General features: G+C 46.7%; 1 protein-coding gene across 3 annotated transcripts in view; it reads left to right on the top strand.

Moving 5' to 3' along the window:
• Positions 1-9,011, top strand: part of ADM2 (adrenomedullin 2) — a 106,026-nt gene extending 97,015 nt beyond the window's left edge. For all 3 annotated transcript variants that reach the window (XM_069629501.1, XM_069629500.1, XM_069629499.1), the window contains exon 3: positions 3,120-9,011. In XM_069629501.1, the coding sequence (XP_069485602.1) occupies positions 3,120-3,513 (394 nt within the window). In that variant the 3' untranslated portion in view covers positions 3,514-9,011. The remainder of the gene's footprint in view (positions 1-3,119) is intronic.
• The last annotated feature ends 9,714 nt before the right edge of the window (positions 9,012-18,725 follow it).

Here is an 18,725-nt window from a genome sequence, read left to right as displayed (position 1 = left end):
TGCCCGTGATGAGCAGCTCAACTTCAAAAGAGGCATTGACGAGCAGTGCATCTTCCAAAGTGCCAGGGATGAACAGCTCAACTTCAAAACTGGCATTGACGAGCAGTGCATCTTCCAAAGTGCCCTTGATGAGCAGCTCAACTTCAAAACTGGCATTGACGAGCAGTGGATCTTCCAAAGTGCCCTTGATGAGCAGCTCAACTTCAAAACTGGCATTGACGAGCAGTGCATCTTCCAAAGTGTCAGGGATGAGCAGCTCAACTTCAAAACTGGCATTGACGAGCAGTGCATCTTCCAAAATGCCCTTGATGAGCAGCTCAACTTCAAAACTGGCATTGACGAGCATTGCGTCTTCCAAAGTGACCTTGAAGAGCAGCTCAACTTCAAAACTGGCATTGACGAGCAGTGCATCTTCCAAAGTGCCCTTGATGAGCAGCTCAACTTCAAAACTGGCATTGACGAGCAGTGCATCTTCCAAAGTGCCAGGGATGAGCAGCTCAACTTCAAAACTGGCATTGACGAGCAGTGCAGCTTCCAAAGTGCCCGTGATCAGCAGCTAAACTTCAAAACTGGCATTGACGAGCAGTGCATCTTCCAAAGTGCCCGTGATGAGCAGCTCAACTTCAAAACTGGCATTGACGAGCAGTGCATCTTCCAAAGTGCCGTGATGAGCAGCTTAACTTCAAAACTGGCATTGACGAGCAGTGCATCTTCCAAAGTGCCAGTGATGAGCAGCTCAACTTCAAAACTGGCATTGACGAGCAGTGCATCTTCCAAAGTGCCCTTGACGAGCAGCTCAACTTCAAAACAGGCATTGACGAGCAGTGCATCTTCCAAAGTGCCCTTGACGAGCAGCTCAACTTCAAAACAATCATTGACGAGCAGTGCATCTTCCAAAGTGCCCTTGACGAGCACCTCAATGTCTAATCTGCCATCGACTAGCAGCCCTCTTCAAACGGGCATTGGCGAGCAGCCCAACGCCATAACTTCCATTGACGAGCTGTTCATCTTCAAAATTGCCAGTGAGAAGCAGTTCGACTTCAAAATTGTGTTTTATGCAGTGCTGTCTGAAGAAGCTAGATTGTAGAGTTGAAACTGATGTAAAATGGAGACAGTCAGCAACAAATGTTGCTTTTCTATCAGCGTGTCATTACGCTGTAGGCCTGCAAGGCAGAACTGTGTAAGTATATCCTTGACCTGGAGTGGGAAATTGTACACCCGTGCACTGTTTTTTTGCCCCACCTAGTGTATATATTTACAGACATACGGTTTGGCTGGAGCTGCTCGAAAGACCGCCCAACATGCTCTGTATATAGATGTATGTATTTATAGCGCGGCCTTAGGGCAAATAAAGGTCTCAGGTAAAGCCTGCAGGATACATATTTTCTGCTCTGCTCTCCTAATTCACTGCCTGCCTAACAAGTCTCTCCTCTTCATTCTATTTACAATTCAGCCATTCCACTTCTCTCTTCTTTCTCGCAGTTTTCTCCTGAATTTTCTTCGACTTTTGCCTTGTTTTACATTTCTTCTGTATTGTTTAGAAATGCACCCATGGGGCCTCATTACGACCCAGGCGGTAACCATGGTGCTATTTCCGCCATGGTTGCCACTGGTAAACTACCGATTCCGCCATGGTGAATGGCGGAATTACCGCCCCATTCCAAGGTTTGCGGGGGCGGTAATTCTCCATTCACCATGGCCCTTCCCCATTTCCATTTGAGCCCCGATAGGGCTCTATGGGAATGGGGAAGGCGGTAATTACGGTACCGCAAATTGCGGTACCATTATTACCTCCAAAGTCCCTTTGCGGGTCCCGTCCTTAACGGCTGGTAAAACCAGCCGTTGGCTGTTAAGGGAGGCCCCGCAAAGGGACCTCGGAATAGGGCGGTAAGGGATTACCGGTGCCCTTACCGGTACCGGTAATCCCTTACCGCCCGGGTCGTAAGGAGACCCCATGGACTTGTACCACCATACCCCTCATCGCTGGTTTCCTTTAATCTGCCTCCCCGCTGTCTTGCATCTCAATTTCTCCTCACTGTTCCTACACCTCCATGGGATCAATCTTGCTTTCGCTCTTTTCACTTCTGTCTCTTAAACAATGGAATACACATCCTCTTGTTGTTCGCACTGCTCCTTCCTTAGCAATTTGTTTGTTTTCATCGTAAATTCTATTTTCTTTCCTGTCTTTCTTAACCAAATTATTATTTTATATTCTTCTATCTGTTTTATACATTATGGTCTTTAGTATTGTAGAGTACTGATGGTCTGTATAGTTTGTAATGTGTTTCCTATGAAATATCGTATTAAGTGGATTTACGTGAACCTTGTTTCTGTGTCTGTGTGTGTTGTATGATACTTTATGATGTTTGTTTGTAAGGTTGTCATTGTACAACCAGAATCACAACAAAGAAAACAAATATGTACTCAGCGTGATCACTGTGCATTTTGCCTTTTTTGTCTCTGTGCAATTCTTTGACAAAGGCACTATAAAAAGCTCCATAAAATACAAAATGCAAACACACAGGCGAGCTGAGAGTGCAGCCATAAAATAGACTGGCTGAAGGTCAAAGCTCCAAATGACACAACTCAGCGACCACCTCTGTGATCAAGAAAAAGCATGGACCTCTGAGTGCATTCTATACGAAAACCTTCCAATGGTCCACTCTTTATGTTGCATAGTAAAACAAGAGAACATCTTTTTGATAACTATCAATACTCATGTTCTTAAAATGATGCTATAATGATGTAGTGTGGTACATGCTGAGAATATTTATCTCCTCATAAGTGCTACGGACGTTGTCAACGGGGAAGTGTTCATGTTATAATATAGGAAAGGTGTCTGCAGTCTTTGTCTCTTCAGATGTTTGGGACTACAACTCCCAAGACCCCTCACCATTCACCATGCTGGCTAGGCATGATGGATGTTATGGTCCTAAACATCTGGAGTGCCAAAGGTTGCAGACCTCTGATCTAGGAGGATTTGTGATAATAACATGGCATTGGGCATAGCTGGGTGAGTGGGTATAGAGTTTGTGTTGAATGGTGGGGCAAGTTCTTCTGGAGGTACCACACTGGGTGTTCATGCTAACGCTTGTTCTCCTTCTTTCTTTTTTCTGCAGGAAGCCCCCCGACAGAGAGCCTCCATATTTGGACCAGAACATGGGTTTGTTGAACCGTATTCTTACTGAATCTGGCAGCACTTTATCTCTCAACGATATGGAGGAGGCAACTGGACCACTTAACGGAAGAATTCAATCCCCTACCAACACCAAGAGCCACTGGTGGCTCCCGCACAGGACCCCCAGCTCTGCCGTCCCCCCCGACCCAGCTCGCCCTCGCTTGAAGCGCCATGCCCACTATCGGGGCCACCGACCTCAGCTGATGCGAGTCGGTTGCTCACTGGGCACTTGCCAGGTCCAGAACCTCAGCCACCGGCTCTGGCAGCTGATGGGCCAGTCGGGGCGCGAGGACTCCTCCCCCATTGACCCCAACAGCCCGCACAGCTATGGTTGAAGTCGGCAACGCCTCGGAATGATGACGGCAAGGAACTCTGCAGGAGGATATGAGGCCCTCCCGTTTCCATCTCGTCGTAGGAACAGACTAGGCTGCGAGTTGTGCGCCCCATTGTCTGACTGTAAAAGCTCCTCTCCGCCGGCCAATGCCTTCCATAGCTACTAGAGTAAATAGCTGAAGCACACCCCAGTCTCTGTGTGTGAAATCTCTTGCTGTCCCTCCTTGTAGTAGCGTAATGTCCATCACTAGTCCAGTAGCCAACATCCAATGCCTCGAGTGAGACAGGTGGCGAAAGAAATTAAGCTTGGACAGAACATGTGGAATGTTGAGGATAGTCTGTAGCATTGGTCTCTCCACACCTATGTAAAGACTGCATATGCCACACTTACCTATCAAACATCATAAACGACTCTTTATCAGAGCAGTCATGGAGTCAGACCTGTTAAGGATTTCAATTGTTTCTGCGTGAGCTGGACAGCTCTCATTTTAGGGAACTTTCGAATTTGCGTAGAAACATCTAAGACGTCCATGATAACATTAATTGTGACTGTTTGATAAGACTTGAAGAAGATGTGGAGGGTGATATATATAAGGCAGTATTAAGTCCCACGTAATATGCCAAACGAAAAGATATGGGTCGTGTATGTGCTCCAACGGGAACATCGGCGGGGCTGATGGGTTCATATTTGGAGGACATTTGGAGAACATTTGAGCAGATGAAAGTGGACATAGTCAACTCAAATGTTGCCCAGGTTCCCTTTCCAAAGAATGTCAACTCTCCCCCTCGAATGGGACTCAGTAGAGGTAAACTGGACTAAAGGAAAATGTAGGCTATCACTGCTAAGCCAATACCTGTGAAAAAGGGCCCTAAGTATGGGCCAGAGACAGTCCATACCACGCCTGGTGATGAATCAGTGGCAGAGCCGTTCACATGTCTGGAGCCTGGCATGTTGCAGGCTTCAACCCAGGCCCTGACCTTTGGCCAGTCAAAAATTCTCATAATTTCTCGATAATCCAGTCTACTTCTAGTAACGACCACAATTGCATGCATGTGGTCATCCCTTTCAGTCTCATTGTGTTCATGACCTTTCCTACCCGGGGTGCCCTGGCAACCTATGGCCAAGGCTGAATAGTGCCACTCTTATGCAAATCTCCGAATCATGCCAGGATGGGTGCCATCACCCGTGAGCACCACCCTTCCTGTTGGGCGCAAGAGTCTGGGCCTCATTACACGGTAGGCGGGAAGGGTTTACCGGTACCAGTATTTTACCGGTACCAGTAAATCCTTACCGCCTTACTACGAGGTCCCTTTGCGGCTTGGGGAATTTAACGCCTGCTTTTTGCAGGCGTTAAAACCAACCCGCAAAGGGACCCAGGGAGCTAATTACAGTACCGCAATTTGCGGTGCCGTAATTCGCACCTTCCCCTTTCCCATTATGCCCTATGGGGCAAAAATGGGAATGGGGAAGGGCAATGGTGGAAGGGGGAATTACCGCCTCGCCAACCTTGGAATGGGGCGGTAATTCCCCTTTCCACCAAGGCGGTGCCGGTATTTTACCGGCATGAACCATGGCGCTAATTGAGCCATGGTTCTCCACCTACCGTGTAATGAGGTCCTATGATCTTAGAGCAACCCCTCCACAGAGCCATCTGCTGAGGATTTCACTCCATCCATCGGGGTCCTTTTAGCGGTTCCCCTGGGCTTGAGGTAGGCATGTATGAACCCATGGGTTACAGTCTGGGCTTCCCGGGCAGCAGGGTTTTGGGGTGATAGGCACAGTACCCTGAAATGCCTCGCCTCTTATAAGTAGCCCTGGGCCATGAGATCTCGCACAGGACTCCAGGCATACACCATCTCTCTCATTAACCATCCACCCTCCAACCAAGCAACCATTACCCTCCAACTAGCCCCTTACCGCTGCGTTTAGCTTGTATAAAACACCTTGAAGGTTATATTATATATATGTTTCCTTCAGGCATTGGTGACTGCAGCATCCAGTACTGCATATTTTTCCTTTTCTTCCTTCCCCTCTTGCCTAATTGGGCATCCTTAGTGTGCTCCACCACATCATGTCCTAGTCTCTACCTGTTTCCCCACTATGCCCTTCATCGCCCGGCCTTTTACCGGGTCCCCGCCCCAAGTTCCTGTCCACCGTACCAAGACTTCACTTCCGGCACCACCTTATAACTCTCCTCTTGGTCTACCTAACACCTCACCTGGCTATGCGAACTTCATCACACCTCCTTAACCCTGTCCTGCCTTCTATCCTTGTGCATATGCTGTACCCTACTGCACTGCTTCCATGACCAATTCTCACAGTCTCCCTGCTGCAGAACTAGGAGTGGCAGAGTCTCCGCCCTAGGGGTGACTGCAAACGCTTCGAGTCCTCCACAACGCCGCGGCCAATCGCTCTCATCGTCAGATGCTAGGTGCTCCTGTGGGAGCAAACTCCAGATAGTCCAGGCTTCGGGAACTGTACAGCCTGACTTGGAAACAAAGTGTTTTTCTGCTTCTTCCACCCTTGGCCCAGGGAAAACTTGGCCCAGTCCCACAATGCCTGTTTCTTCTGAGTGGGCGCAGAAGATAGCGAACATACTGGGGCTCGCTCTGAGCCACAGCTGGCAGCGCTGGTCCTGGCCATAAAAGGGCGACAAGGACCGATACGCAGATAACGCGAGATGTGTCAATTACTCCCAGGTCAGGACTTGTGGCCTGTTATCGTGAATTAACTCCTGGCCAAACAGTAGCCATAAAAAATATGTTTTTGAAAAAGTAGCCGCATACTTCATTTACTACTCACCACCCGAAAACGTGACCAGGAGCTCCTGTCCAAGGTACAGCTCGTCAAGGAAGCTGCCACTTACGCGATAAGTCCAGGGCAGGCGGTCCCCCGTGAACTAATCCCACTGTTAACACTCCCTTGTAAAACATTGCTCTAACCCTCCAGAAGGTGCACTGCTGTAGGACCACAAAGCCAACAAAAGTGGGCCACTAAACAAATGCCCCGCCGAAGGGGCGCCTGGGAGCTCCCAAGTGCAGATTAAGGGGGTGGGCACTTCCACGCTGTCCCTTAAACCCTGTGCCCACAAGATTTCCTTCTGGTTTGCTTTTCAAATTATTTTTTTCCCCTGAAACATGATCATCCCCACCCCAAAAAAAAAGGAATTACCTTCATGCTGATGTCTCGGGAGGTTCGCTCAGGGGCAATGTGCTCGCCTTGGAAACAAGACAACACGGAGCAACACAGGTTCGATCCCCGGGTATGTGCTTAGAAACCTCTGGGTATTAAGCGTGTTATAAATAACCTATCATATCATGGCAATTCTTTGCATAGTTAGTTTCTGTGTACCTGAAACGATGATACCGTCTTGGGGAGACACAGCAATGTATTCGTAAGTGCATCATGTTTAAGAAGACTAACAGGATTGGGGGTTCAAAGAAAGATAGATCGATAGATCTTTGAAAAGGGGCAGGTCTCCCGGAAGAAGATCCCCATTGCCACTAACACCTACATTAATATAACTTGTATTTTTTATTTGCAATGCCCAGGGATTCCCAAATCCTGGCCAGAGGACTCTGTGGGATTTGGGCTATCTGCTTTCTGAAATATTGGGTTGGATTAGAGCGGCTTTAGTGATCATGGCCTCGGGAACTTTGCTGGCTCCCTTGTGTCTGGAGCCAGTTCTTGCCCCAGGACTTTCATTCTCTCTCTCTAGTTACTGGTAAGTGTAAGATCTAGGCGCTCTGCATGGCTCCCGACTTTGGCACTTGTGTGGAGAGCCTTTCACTTCTATGGCACAAGTTGAAGCACGAGGCTATTTAGCGAGCCGAGACAAAGCACACACCGCGGGCTCTTTGCCGCCTGTGGCCATATGGACCTAGTGCAGTTCCCAGCAAGCAGTTGTACCCTACACTGCTCCCCACATTGATGAAAAGTTGCTATTTGGAATTGTAAGCTACTTTTTATTAGCTAATTCCATTCTCTTTATGTCTTTGTTACCGGACCTCTCTGTTCAGTGCATTATGGCCCTGTTGCTATTGTGCTAAAAAAAAGAACACGCTCCAAAGAAAACTTTACAATTACCCAGCCATGCGCAGCGAGGCCAGCATTATTGGCAGAAGAGCACTATATAAGACCACTTTACATTCCATTCTTTATCTTGGTTTCAGTAGGGAGGTCCATGCTGGAACGTGTAACATAATGATGACTAGGGCTTAAAAAGAGCTTCTTGGCACAGGTATACATACACATTGCACAAAACAGTTTTCATTAAATGATGCACCTTAAGGACCCATAAGCCATGCGGGCGCGTAGTGAGGAGTCAATACACACAGGGTCGGTGGCTGATCAGGTTTAGAGAAGGTTGTGCCGCTGGTGACCGGTCTACCTTTATATGCTGCTATGCCATGGACTTCGATGATATACTCCAGGAAAAGACCGTTTTAAGGTGAGCCGTCAAATACCGGAAGTGCCACTTGGTCAGCAATATTTCGTCCATCAATAGAACATCTCTAGCTTTTCTTGACATCTAAATGTAATTGTTTCTAAAAAATATATTATCATACGGCTCGGCGTAGCGTTTTAAAGTGATACCAGGTCTGGAGTGAAAAAATACCCAAAAAGGAACATGACAAATTAGAACCTAATTTACTCAAATCAGGAATAAAACTGTCACGGCAGTTTTAACAACTTTATTTACACTCTGTGACATTGTTGCCTTTTTTGAAAGTTGAAAGGGGAGGCACGAAACTGACGTTATGTCTCCACCCCACTTTTCCCCTTCTCCCGCCATAAAACACTTGGTTTTACTTCAGCATGAAGTTTTAATGCTGTTGTGAAACCCAGTGGATTCCTGTGCCAGCCGAAAGCAGGCAGATTCCATAGAAATACATTGTAAAAGCTGTCTGCCATACATCAATGGCATGCAGCATTTACTCAAGTGCAAAAGAGAGGCGTAAAGGCGATTTCACCAGCAGTTTGCACCTCTCTTTTTCAGTGCAAATGCGGAAAATTGCATAGGAGCTCTATACACACATGCGTGAACATAACAGGTCACCTCCGTGCAATTTACGCAATTTTTATAAATGAGGCCCTCGGTTTTGTATTAATGACATTTGGCTAGTATTTAAGAAACTCTTGCTCTTTTGGGAACAGGGTCTAGGGCCAATTCTCGGGAGAGTCTGGCCCAGTCCCAGTCCTAACCAAGCAGGGAGTGTCCTTGGCCCCTGGATTTGCACATGCTGTCTCATCAGGCCAAACTTGAACTGTCTAAGCACTTTACGACTCCTATTTATTGCAATGTTATTGTGCACTGATCATAGCGCGATTTGTAGCCCGTTTCCACCTTGCTCCTGGTTAATATTTAAATGACGGTAATTATAATAACTATATTTATTTGGCCTTCTTGATTATGAGAGATTATATATTTATATTATGGATGACAATGTATCACTGTGTATGCAAGACAATAAACTAATATTTATTGCAAATGCGCAACAGATATTTGTATCTCTTCCTTCCTTGGAATGAAGAAGACCCGAACATTGGTGAGATCACTGAGGTGCCACCACGGAGTGCGGTGGAAATGGTGCCACACACCTGCTTGAGAGCCACCCCATGGAGACTGCACACCCTGTTTTTTATGGGGATTGGCAAACAGCCACCCTTGGGTCCTCCATAGTCAGCCACGGGTGGCCATGGTTTGTCTATGAGATTGACTGTTGTTTTCCTCAAGGCATGGCTCCACTCACAGCGTTGTAACGCAGGAGACATAGGGTCTGTGGAATCAAGACTTGATGACATTTGCAATATGAAGCAAAGCATATGCACGCTGGGATGGGGTTAGCAGCATTCACAGCACAGAACGTGTGAAGCTTTAAGGCCCCATGAAATCAACAGGTAATCCTAAGCAGTGGACAATTTAAAGACCCCCTCGTTCTAGGGGCCTTTAGCATTTTATTAGAGCATATCCTCCCCTATTTAGACAATCAGAAAGTGTGGAATCCAGGCTCTAACCACAGTAGAAGCCAGTGTTCTATACGTCTCATTTGCTCTTCTCACGGCGTCTACCTTTCCAGACAATCAGCAGTCTTGGAATAGAGGCTCTTACCACTGGTAAATGCTTCACTCAAAGCTTCCCTTTGTGATCTATACACACTGATCAAAGAGACATGTACAAGCTGTGTCACCAGAAATCTCAGATGATGTTACCCTTTTCCCCCTGCACAAGCTCTAACCGCATTAAAGCCCTTACCACCCAGCTCTGCTTTGTGCAATGTGACCTAAACCTTGGTAGAGGCCCCCACCTTCTGCTTGGGACCGCTTACCTGTGCAGTGTCACCTACCACACAATGGAGCCACCTGGTGTGGGCTCTAACACTTCAGTGAGGGAGGGGAAGGGTTGACTCTCAAGCATAACAGATGTAACTTCTATCAAGGTCTCCAACTTTGACCGACATGCCAATCCCTCCACTCACTCAACAGGTCATCCAACTTACACACCTTCTCAGCAATCCCCATCTTTTGATCAGATTGTCTATTAGCATCGTGGCAGGGTCTTTCTGGCAGTTACATGAGAAAGTCCTGCTATTTAACAGAAAAGCCCATGGGGGATTGGAAGAATATAGAATTAGACCAATTTGTCCGAGTCTCCAGGCTCTGGAAGAGCTCCAATGACCCACAATGATAAATCAACATCTGACTTCAATATGATACTGGTGGAAGTTGTTGAGTGCCTGGCACAAACCTCTACCAAGATTAGCTTCAGTGAACACTTTACCAGAAAAGGATTTTCTACAGAACTAGCAAAGAACAAGTGCTGCATTGACATCCCTAACCACACTGCCGACATTCCCCAATCCTGCGATATAATGGCCCTAAATGAACCAGGGGCCGACAAGTAACTCAGGGAGACCTGATGAGAAATCTCACCACCCTCGATGGCACCTTCCTACGAAACAACAGCCTAGCTTAACATCTCTTGCATTCATTATGAAATACAACCTGCGCTCCATTGCCAGTGGATACTAACAACTGGATACCAGATGTAATGCCTACTCAAAATCAAGCCCTTAACACTGCCTTGGACATCATAACCAACATTCAAACCTTGGTGCAACCCCCACTTATATGGTGGGATCACCGACTGATGGTTATCTCAGGTTCTACCCGATCCCTCTGAACATCACCCACAGCACCTGGATACCTGCCCAGGCCTGCATCATTGTCAAATCAGAATGCATGCCCTACAAGACAATATCACCCAATGCACTATCCTACCTGGCCGAGAAACTCACCATCTCTGGAGGCCAATGCAACACTCAAAGTCACAAAATCACCAGACTGGAGAAAATAGATAAGAGCTATTCTCCTGCTATGCATGATGACTCTGCAATAATGTCTCATCAGGCCCAAAGTCCTGCTCTTCATGAAGGAACTGAAGGTCCTGCTCCACACAGAATGCCCTCATCAAACCCTAATTACTGTGTGCGAAACACCTGCTCTCTCTCCCCCTACACTGCTCCATACACCCGCTGACCACCAGACCCCTTATGAAAGCTTCTCTGTACCCATTCCCTTCCTGTACAGTGGTCTGTTGTTTTCTAGCTAGGTCCATGTTATAAAATACCCTCATGGACACAGTCATATACTCATACTAGACAGCATTTGGAAAACCGTCAATATGTCAAAGCATTGATGCCTTAAAATGTGATACCACTAATAGTGCAGCATGCACAAAAGAAGCTTTAGAAATGTGAACTACATTGCAAAAAATCCCCATTATTCCTGACCAATTAAAAATGATGTGAACTTTGGGGGGAGTATGTTTTCTGTGTTTGGAGGACTGTTGGAGGACCTTTCAACAGTCTGCTTTCCCTTTCCATTGCTGCTGCTAATTTGCACATAAACCCATAGCCGTACGGGGAGTATGGGGAGTGTGTTTTCTGTGTTTGGAGGACTGTGCACCAGTCTGCTTTCCCTTTCCATTGCTGCTGCTGTGCTAATGTGCACATAAACCCATAGCCGGACACGCAGCGTCGCGGTGTGCGGGGAGTGTATTTTCTGTGTTCTCTGTGAGCCCAGTGCGCTATGACGATTTTGGTCCCCCAGGCTCCAGATTTACTGTTTACGAAGAGCAAATAAGCCTGCTGCGCTGTTAGCGGGTAAGGACTAGGACCTCGATTCCAACATCGACAATGAATACCAGCAGGTAAAGGCACAAGCGTTAAGTCTTTTGCGCTGCTATTAGCTATGCCAGGCAAAGCGCCTTGCAAGCAAAGGAAATACAATTTGCGTAAAAGCAAAAGTAAACCCTACAGAAAGGCCAACAGGTACAAACGTGCTGCTCCTTCTGAGCCCTCAACGATTCCCATTGAGGAGTGCGAAGGAGGTCAAGCACCCGTGCAGCACGGGCTGGACGTGGCGGAGAGGACTCTGCTGCCATGTGAGGGGCACATTACTATATACATTAAATCCAAGAGCGCAAAAGTGATGTGTGAGCCTGCTGTTCCAGTTGCATCCGAGGCCAAGACGAACAAATCTATGAGTGCCCTGTCCTTAGGGGCAGCCTCAAACGCATCGTTTGGGGATATTCATAATAACTCTTTACTACAGCTTTGCTACTTGATGTGCAATGGCGGCTGCCCCACGGAGGCTGTTGGCCCTTTGCCCCTGGTCAATTTGCCTCCTGTCGGTGTGGCCTCCCCTGGCGGTCCCCTTACCCCCGTCTTTTCCTTCCCCCATGTCCTAGTTCCCTGCTCCCGTTTGCAACCCTTTACTGCCCCCCACCCGGGGTGGTCCCACTGGCCTCCCAAAGACTTTCGGCCTCACCCAATTTGTTCCATACTCCCAACTCACCTCCTTCTGAAGTACATGCTGAGGAGCAGATGGTGCGGCGGTACAAAGAGTTTGGGTCCACTCGCCTGTCAGGAAATACTAATTACTCTTATGATGATCACACGGAGTGCCTAGAGGTGGGCTCTTCAGGGCATGTTTTGAACTTTGCAGTAACAATTATTTTAAAATTATGCAGCTGAATCAACAAAGATGTGATCAAACAAAGTGAAGTGAGATCATTGCACAGATACAAGGTGGTCTGGCAGCGTGCTGGGAGGTGGTATGCAAGGAGGTTACGGCTTTTGTGGGGGGAAGGCTATGTAACCTACGTATTGGAGTTAGTGTCTTTGAAGATCGGCCTATTCCTATACCCTCTCAAAGTCCCGATGATATTAGCGGTCAGATTGACACTTCGGCTCAATCTCCTTGATGTTACCTAACACACAAACAGATTCATAGTAGAGCTAAACTAAAAAAGGTTGCCGTCAGAAATGTTGTCCCAGTGGTGTCTCCTGGTAACGATATTTCCCAGCCACTAAACTCGACGATCATGACTGTAGTCAGCCAGAGGAAGTAATCTAAACAGCTGAGGAAAAGGGCGGCTCGTAAGAAGAAGCAGAATCTTTTGAGTGTGGGCACGCTGACTAGCTGGCTACTCAAAGACAATGAGGAGGCACTGCATCCTCTTCCGGATCCCTCTCCCCTACAAGGGTTGACTTTGTGCCTGAAGTGCCTAAGGTGGCTCATACGGCAGTGGGAGATGAGCTAGGGTGGAGGGTAACCACTGCATGGCAGTTTCTGAAGCAGGTGGCGCTCTGATTCCCCCAGTATCTGCCCTAGTGAGCAAACAGTCACTTGATCTTAGAAAATTTACAATCAGGAAGACTGCAGTGAAAGGCCACAGCCCACATATTAATAGAAGGGAACTATTAAGTACCTGCATGGAAAATACCAGTTCTTCGCACATTGGCCTCATTTGACTTTGAGTACGTCGAGCTTGTGAAAACTGGTTTGGGTGGGTGTGCGCAGGTACACTGCTGCCTACCAGTGACAGCTTCTTTGATAAGAGCGCAGGCTGACTCCCTGGAGTTCTTGTTTATGAGATGGATGTGGCACCCATTGTCCCGCTAGTGGAGGATTGTTGTTATCACTGTGCCTGTTCGCACAGCCTTAAGGGGGCTGCCGTAAAAGGCAAAAAATAACCAATAGGCATGGTGATTGACAATGCTCAAGGCTGCCAATGGCTTAAGAGTATGTTTGACAGGGTTGAAGGTACAGCCAAATTAAAATGTACCGTGGCCTCATGGAATACCAGAGTTCACTCCCATTTCCTTGAGAAAGGTGCCTCCCTCAATGTATTATTGAATCATTTTGTATTTTTGCTCCAAGAAACATGGTTAACCGAGCAGTACCTGGAGGATGGGTTCAGCATTCACCAGGCTCTGGCAAAAAAAGGATGGTGGGGTGCCCGTTCCGAGGCTTATTGATTGGAATAAAGCTTGAGTTACAATCCAGTTTAGTGTTCCCACTTGACCCTGATGGTAACCTCTTGGCTGTCGAAGTGATACTGGGGGATGCTCCAAAGTTAAAACAGGTATTGTTGGTTAATATCTATAACCCCCTTCGTGGAGCTGGCACTGACAAATTCACCTAAGTAGATGCAGTGATTATTAGCTGGCTAAGAGTGCCAAAGTAGGATGGTATTATCTTGGGTGGAGACCTAAATGCCAGGTGTGGCGACCATCTGAATGTGGTTAAATTTGGAACCGTTGCCAAGGAAAGAAAAATGGTATTGAAGGAGAGGATGTAAGGGGCAAAAACTGGCTTCGATATTTGTGTGAATGGAAATTGACGATCCTAAATGGCAGAACGGATAGGGACGTTCCAGGGGAGCCCACCTGGCAGGGTGCGAATAGGAGGGCCACTCTGAATTTGTGTAATGTAACAATGTAATGGCTGAGAGAATTAGTTCCTTATCTATCTGTAATAGCAAGGCCAGCGATCATGCAGTCCTTAGATGTGATCATTAGTCCCGTTGGAGCATAGGCCCAAGGGCCCGGTAGTTCTTGTCCCCGCTCAGGTGGATACTAGGCTGATGTGGACAGAACTTAATGTGATTAGAGCTTGTGAAACACTACAGCATGAATTAAACGATGTTAATGCCAACTTATTATCCTGTTCTGTAAATCGAATTGAACATTGGTTGAAGATGCTTGCCGGTAGAACTGGTATAAGGAGGGGTAAAGTGATAACAAGGTCTGAGAAAAAGACTACCCATTCCTATGATCCTGAGATTAATGTGGTGAAAAGAAGATTACGTAAGCAGTTGAGGGATGTATCCAAATACAACCCTGTGACTTACTCTGTATGGAGAAATTCCCACAGGCTGAAGAACCAATATAGAAATTGCCATGCAAGAAGGCGGAAAATGGGGTTGATGGGGAATTGGCAACAGCTGTTAGAGGCATTGAAGACTGGGAACGTAAGCAGTATGTGGAGGATTTTGTCTCTAGCCAGGAGGTCCCCAGAGCAGTTGATATTAAATCCCATCTCGGAGAGGGTATGGCTCAACCATATCGAGGGTAGAATGTTCCACGCTAAGGACAGGTCTGATGAGCTGGGAACGTCTTGTTTTGAATGACCCATGGTGTTTAATTCAGCAAATGTATGTACTTACTTGAAAAAGCTTAAAAACTCTAGAGCACCCGGGCCTAACCGGCTCTCTTCCGCATTACTGAAGGGCAATGTGGAACTATGGGCGGGTATTTTGTGCCGATTGTACAACAAAGTTTGTGTCATCAGGACAATACCTGACTCCTGGTGAAAGTCAATCTTGGTGCCAGTCTTTAAAGTTGGAGATCGATTGGCCCCTGAAAACTATAGTCTGTTATCTTTACTTGACATCAATGCTAAGGTATTTGCCGCCAATATGCTGGAACACCTGCAGTCTTGGGTTAGCGAGAATAGCATCTTATATCCCTTCCCGACTGGTTTTCGCCTGGAGTCTAGCTAGGTACATAACCTTAGAATCCTAGACACGATAATCTCACAGGCAAAGTTAAGATCCAGTGCCTCAGTGTATCTTGCTTTTGTAGACTTTAGGGCTGCATTTGACTATGTGGACTGTAACATCCTCTGGAAGAAAATGCGGAAGTGGGGTTGCCCGAGTTGGCTTCTAGAAGTAATTGTAGCTATGTATACTAACACATCGACCCAGATTCGGTTAGGTGACGACCGGCTCTCAAAGCAGATGAGAATTAGCAGGGGAGTAAGGCAGAGTTGTATGCTAGCTCCCTTGCTCTTCAATATTTACATTGCTGATTTGTTAGGTCGTCTGATCGGTAGTGGAGGACGTTCCCCTAAAATTGGAAGTTGCTTGGTTCCGGGGATGTTGTACGTAGATGACCTGGCCGTATTCGATCCCATGCTATCCGGGTTGAAGGTCACAACGAACTAGAACTATATTCGAAAGAAAATCAGCTAACGATAAATTTGCGCAAAAGACGGGTTATGTCGGTTTTGGCTGAAAAAATGGAATAGATGCAAAATCACAGTTAATGTTGGTGCAATTGAATACACTGACGCATACTAATATCTGGGTCTTGAGATATCGGCCAAACCTGGGTATGGGGACTTAATTGAATCCAAGGTTAGAAGGGCAAGACAAATAACCTGTATGTTGAAAAAGTTATCCATTGAATATGCAGGTTTCTCATTAAAAGGTGTTTTGGCCCTCTACAAACAGTGGTTCTGCCTGTCAATTCTCTATGGGCTGGAGGCCCTGAAGATGAGAGATCTGAAGTTGCTATATGTAGTAGAGGGCCACTTTTAGAGCCGTATTGGGGTTATCGAGATCTGCCTCAATCAAATATGTGCGACTCGAGCTCGGGGTGCTCCCTATGAAAGCAAAGCTAATGTCCAGAAGTGGTGCCCTTATGCTAAAGGCAAGGATTGCACCATCTTGCCCCTTATTGACTAAACTGGGCGAGAGCTACGATTTTGACCAAGCTGGAGGTGCCTTCACCTCGCAAGTTGAAGGATTTAGGGAGCAGTGTAACAAAATTGATTGGTTCCCGGACTTCAGTAGATGCGCTGTCTTTGCCACCTTATGGGATTGGCAGTGCAACTACGATACTCTACGAAATTAAAGGATTACAGTTGTGTGGCATCAGTTGTCCATCGATACGTGAAACCCGAATCTTACCTGTTGCTCTGCCCTGAACCTGTTGTACGCTGCTTCAGTTTAAAACTGCGTATCAGCCAGTTACCAGTACGGGCGGTTTGCAGGGCTAAATGGAAGCTGCTCAAGGATGTCAGAAAGCACCCATCTGTAGGTTTTGTTGCGCTTCTGCCACACTAACAGTCGCTACCATCCCAAATGAGGTTTGCAAGATTAGGCAAACAGATGTTTATTCGGCTCGTACCGAAAGGCTGATGATTGTACTCTGGTCTGAAGGATGTTGATTTCAAAGACTGGGGCCTTACATTTGAAGGCCTTGCCTAAACAAGAGTGCTTTGGAGAAGGATAGGATTTAGAAGACACCCAGACCATTTGACCAAAGCACTGATTCAGGCCAATTTGTAGAGATTTTATTAATTAAAGGTTTGGTAGTGTGACCATAAAGAGCCTTGCGAATTAGGTAATTGATCACTAATGAGACAGGGAATTTCATAGGAAGCAATTCCAGGTATCTATTTACACTAGGAACCTAGCCTCTTTTTGGTCCTCCATGCTAGCATAACTGCAGAAGGCTACACCACCTGCCGTACACTGGCTGGCCATCATAAAATCACTGCAGGAGTCAAGGAAAGAGTGAGCTAATCCTTCACCGCGCAGGTAGCGTCAGTTCTGGGCACTCAAGGGAGGATCTATTGTCGCCTTTGGAGCTGGATACACACAGGCTGTACACTAACTCCAACTTAGCTCCAAAAGAACACTTACTGCACATCCAAACTACTCGATTCTTCACCTTTGCCTTGGATATCCGAGTGACGGAAAAGAAATCAGTGAGACTAAGGTTGTCTAGGTGAGTCCAGCGAGGTCGCAAGAACGAGACTCCAACTGGTCAGCTCTACCTTCCATAGTAGTGTAAACGTTCTGGATCTATGGGTTGTGTGTCCTGGACTGCCCAGAAAGGAGGCTGCCCAGGAAACGCCACTCATAAAAGCCTAACAATGGGGAAGAGGGTGCAGAGGGTACAGGCCTGGAAGATGGCGGAGGAGTACGTCATGCAGAAGGGGTGAGCAGGTACGTTGTTAGGTGGGGGGGTTTGAGTGGTGATGGCAGTGTGCTGGGAAGCCATCAAAATGGATCTAGTGGGTTTGCGGGGTTAGGAGAGGGTGTGGAGACAGAGTGGTGAAGGGGATATGGCTGGCAATGGAGGGGTAGGGGCCCTTTGTGTATGCGTTTTGGGGGGAGCCCCCCCTGCTTCCCCAATGAATGGCTTCTATGTGTATTCAGAGCCCTTTTGAAGCTGCTCCAGTATGGCCAAAAAAATAACCTCTTTTCAGTGGGACTACAAACGGGCGACTATTACACATAGAACCAAGTTAGATTTGCGTGTCATTGACACATGAATGACATATAAAACCAAACATTAAAATAAGGTGAAGAATGAGTGGGCATGTATCTGTTTAACAGTTTGTGAGATATCATGTACACAAGAGGAATTACACAGTGAATGTTAATAATTATGCAAACTTTTCCAGCGTACCTGACAACCCTCCATCCTCCAAGAAAGGTTCAAGCCAATGAGAAGCAAATGTAGCTACTTATGCAATTTCTGATAACCGCAAACGTAAGATGAGTAATCAATGACCGGGAAGGAAGTAGAGAGGACTAAGAGAACTGGGAAACCGATCACAGCACAGTCTTCGATGGTCAAGATATTATCTCACGACTCAATAAGTGAGATTGCAGACGCCGACAGTGGCCCAAAACCGGAGCGGATCTGATGCAGAAGCTTAAATGTGTCCAGATACTCATGGAATTGGAAAGAAAGTTTGGGCACTAGATCTTAGTCTCCACTTGCGCTTCACTCTATTAGTTTTACACTTTTATCTATAGTTTTACACTTTTATCTATAAGTTATTTGTATTGTCCCTTTCTACTGGTGCCTAGATTTACCTAGCTGCATGGTCAAAGGTTGTTAGAGATGCTCCACACACCTCTTCTTAGAAATGGAGCTAGTCTATACCCGGACACCTTGTGCTTGTTTTAGATTGATTTCATATCTACACATATGGTTTGACTTATGAGGTCTATTTTGTATTATAAGTGGTCAGCCGACATGTGTTTCGACCCCTCAGGGTCCTTTTCAAGACTCAGGTTTGCTTGTTTTATCCCCTGTCTTTTAAGCATGGTAAATTGGAATT

This window comes from Ambystoma mexicanum, chromosome 12, assembly GCF_040938575.1.
Source record: "Ambystoma mexicanum isolate Mex_15411 chromosome 12, UKY_AmexF1_1, whole genome shotgun sequence".
Lineage (NCBI taxonomy): Eukaryota > Metazoa > Chordata > Amphibia > Caudata > Ambystomatidae > Ambystoma > Ambystoma mexicanum.
The sequence above is the reverse complement of the archived record's forward strand: the minus strand, read 5'-3'. Positions and strand labels throughout refer to the sequence as shown.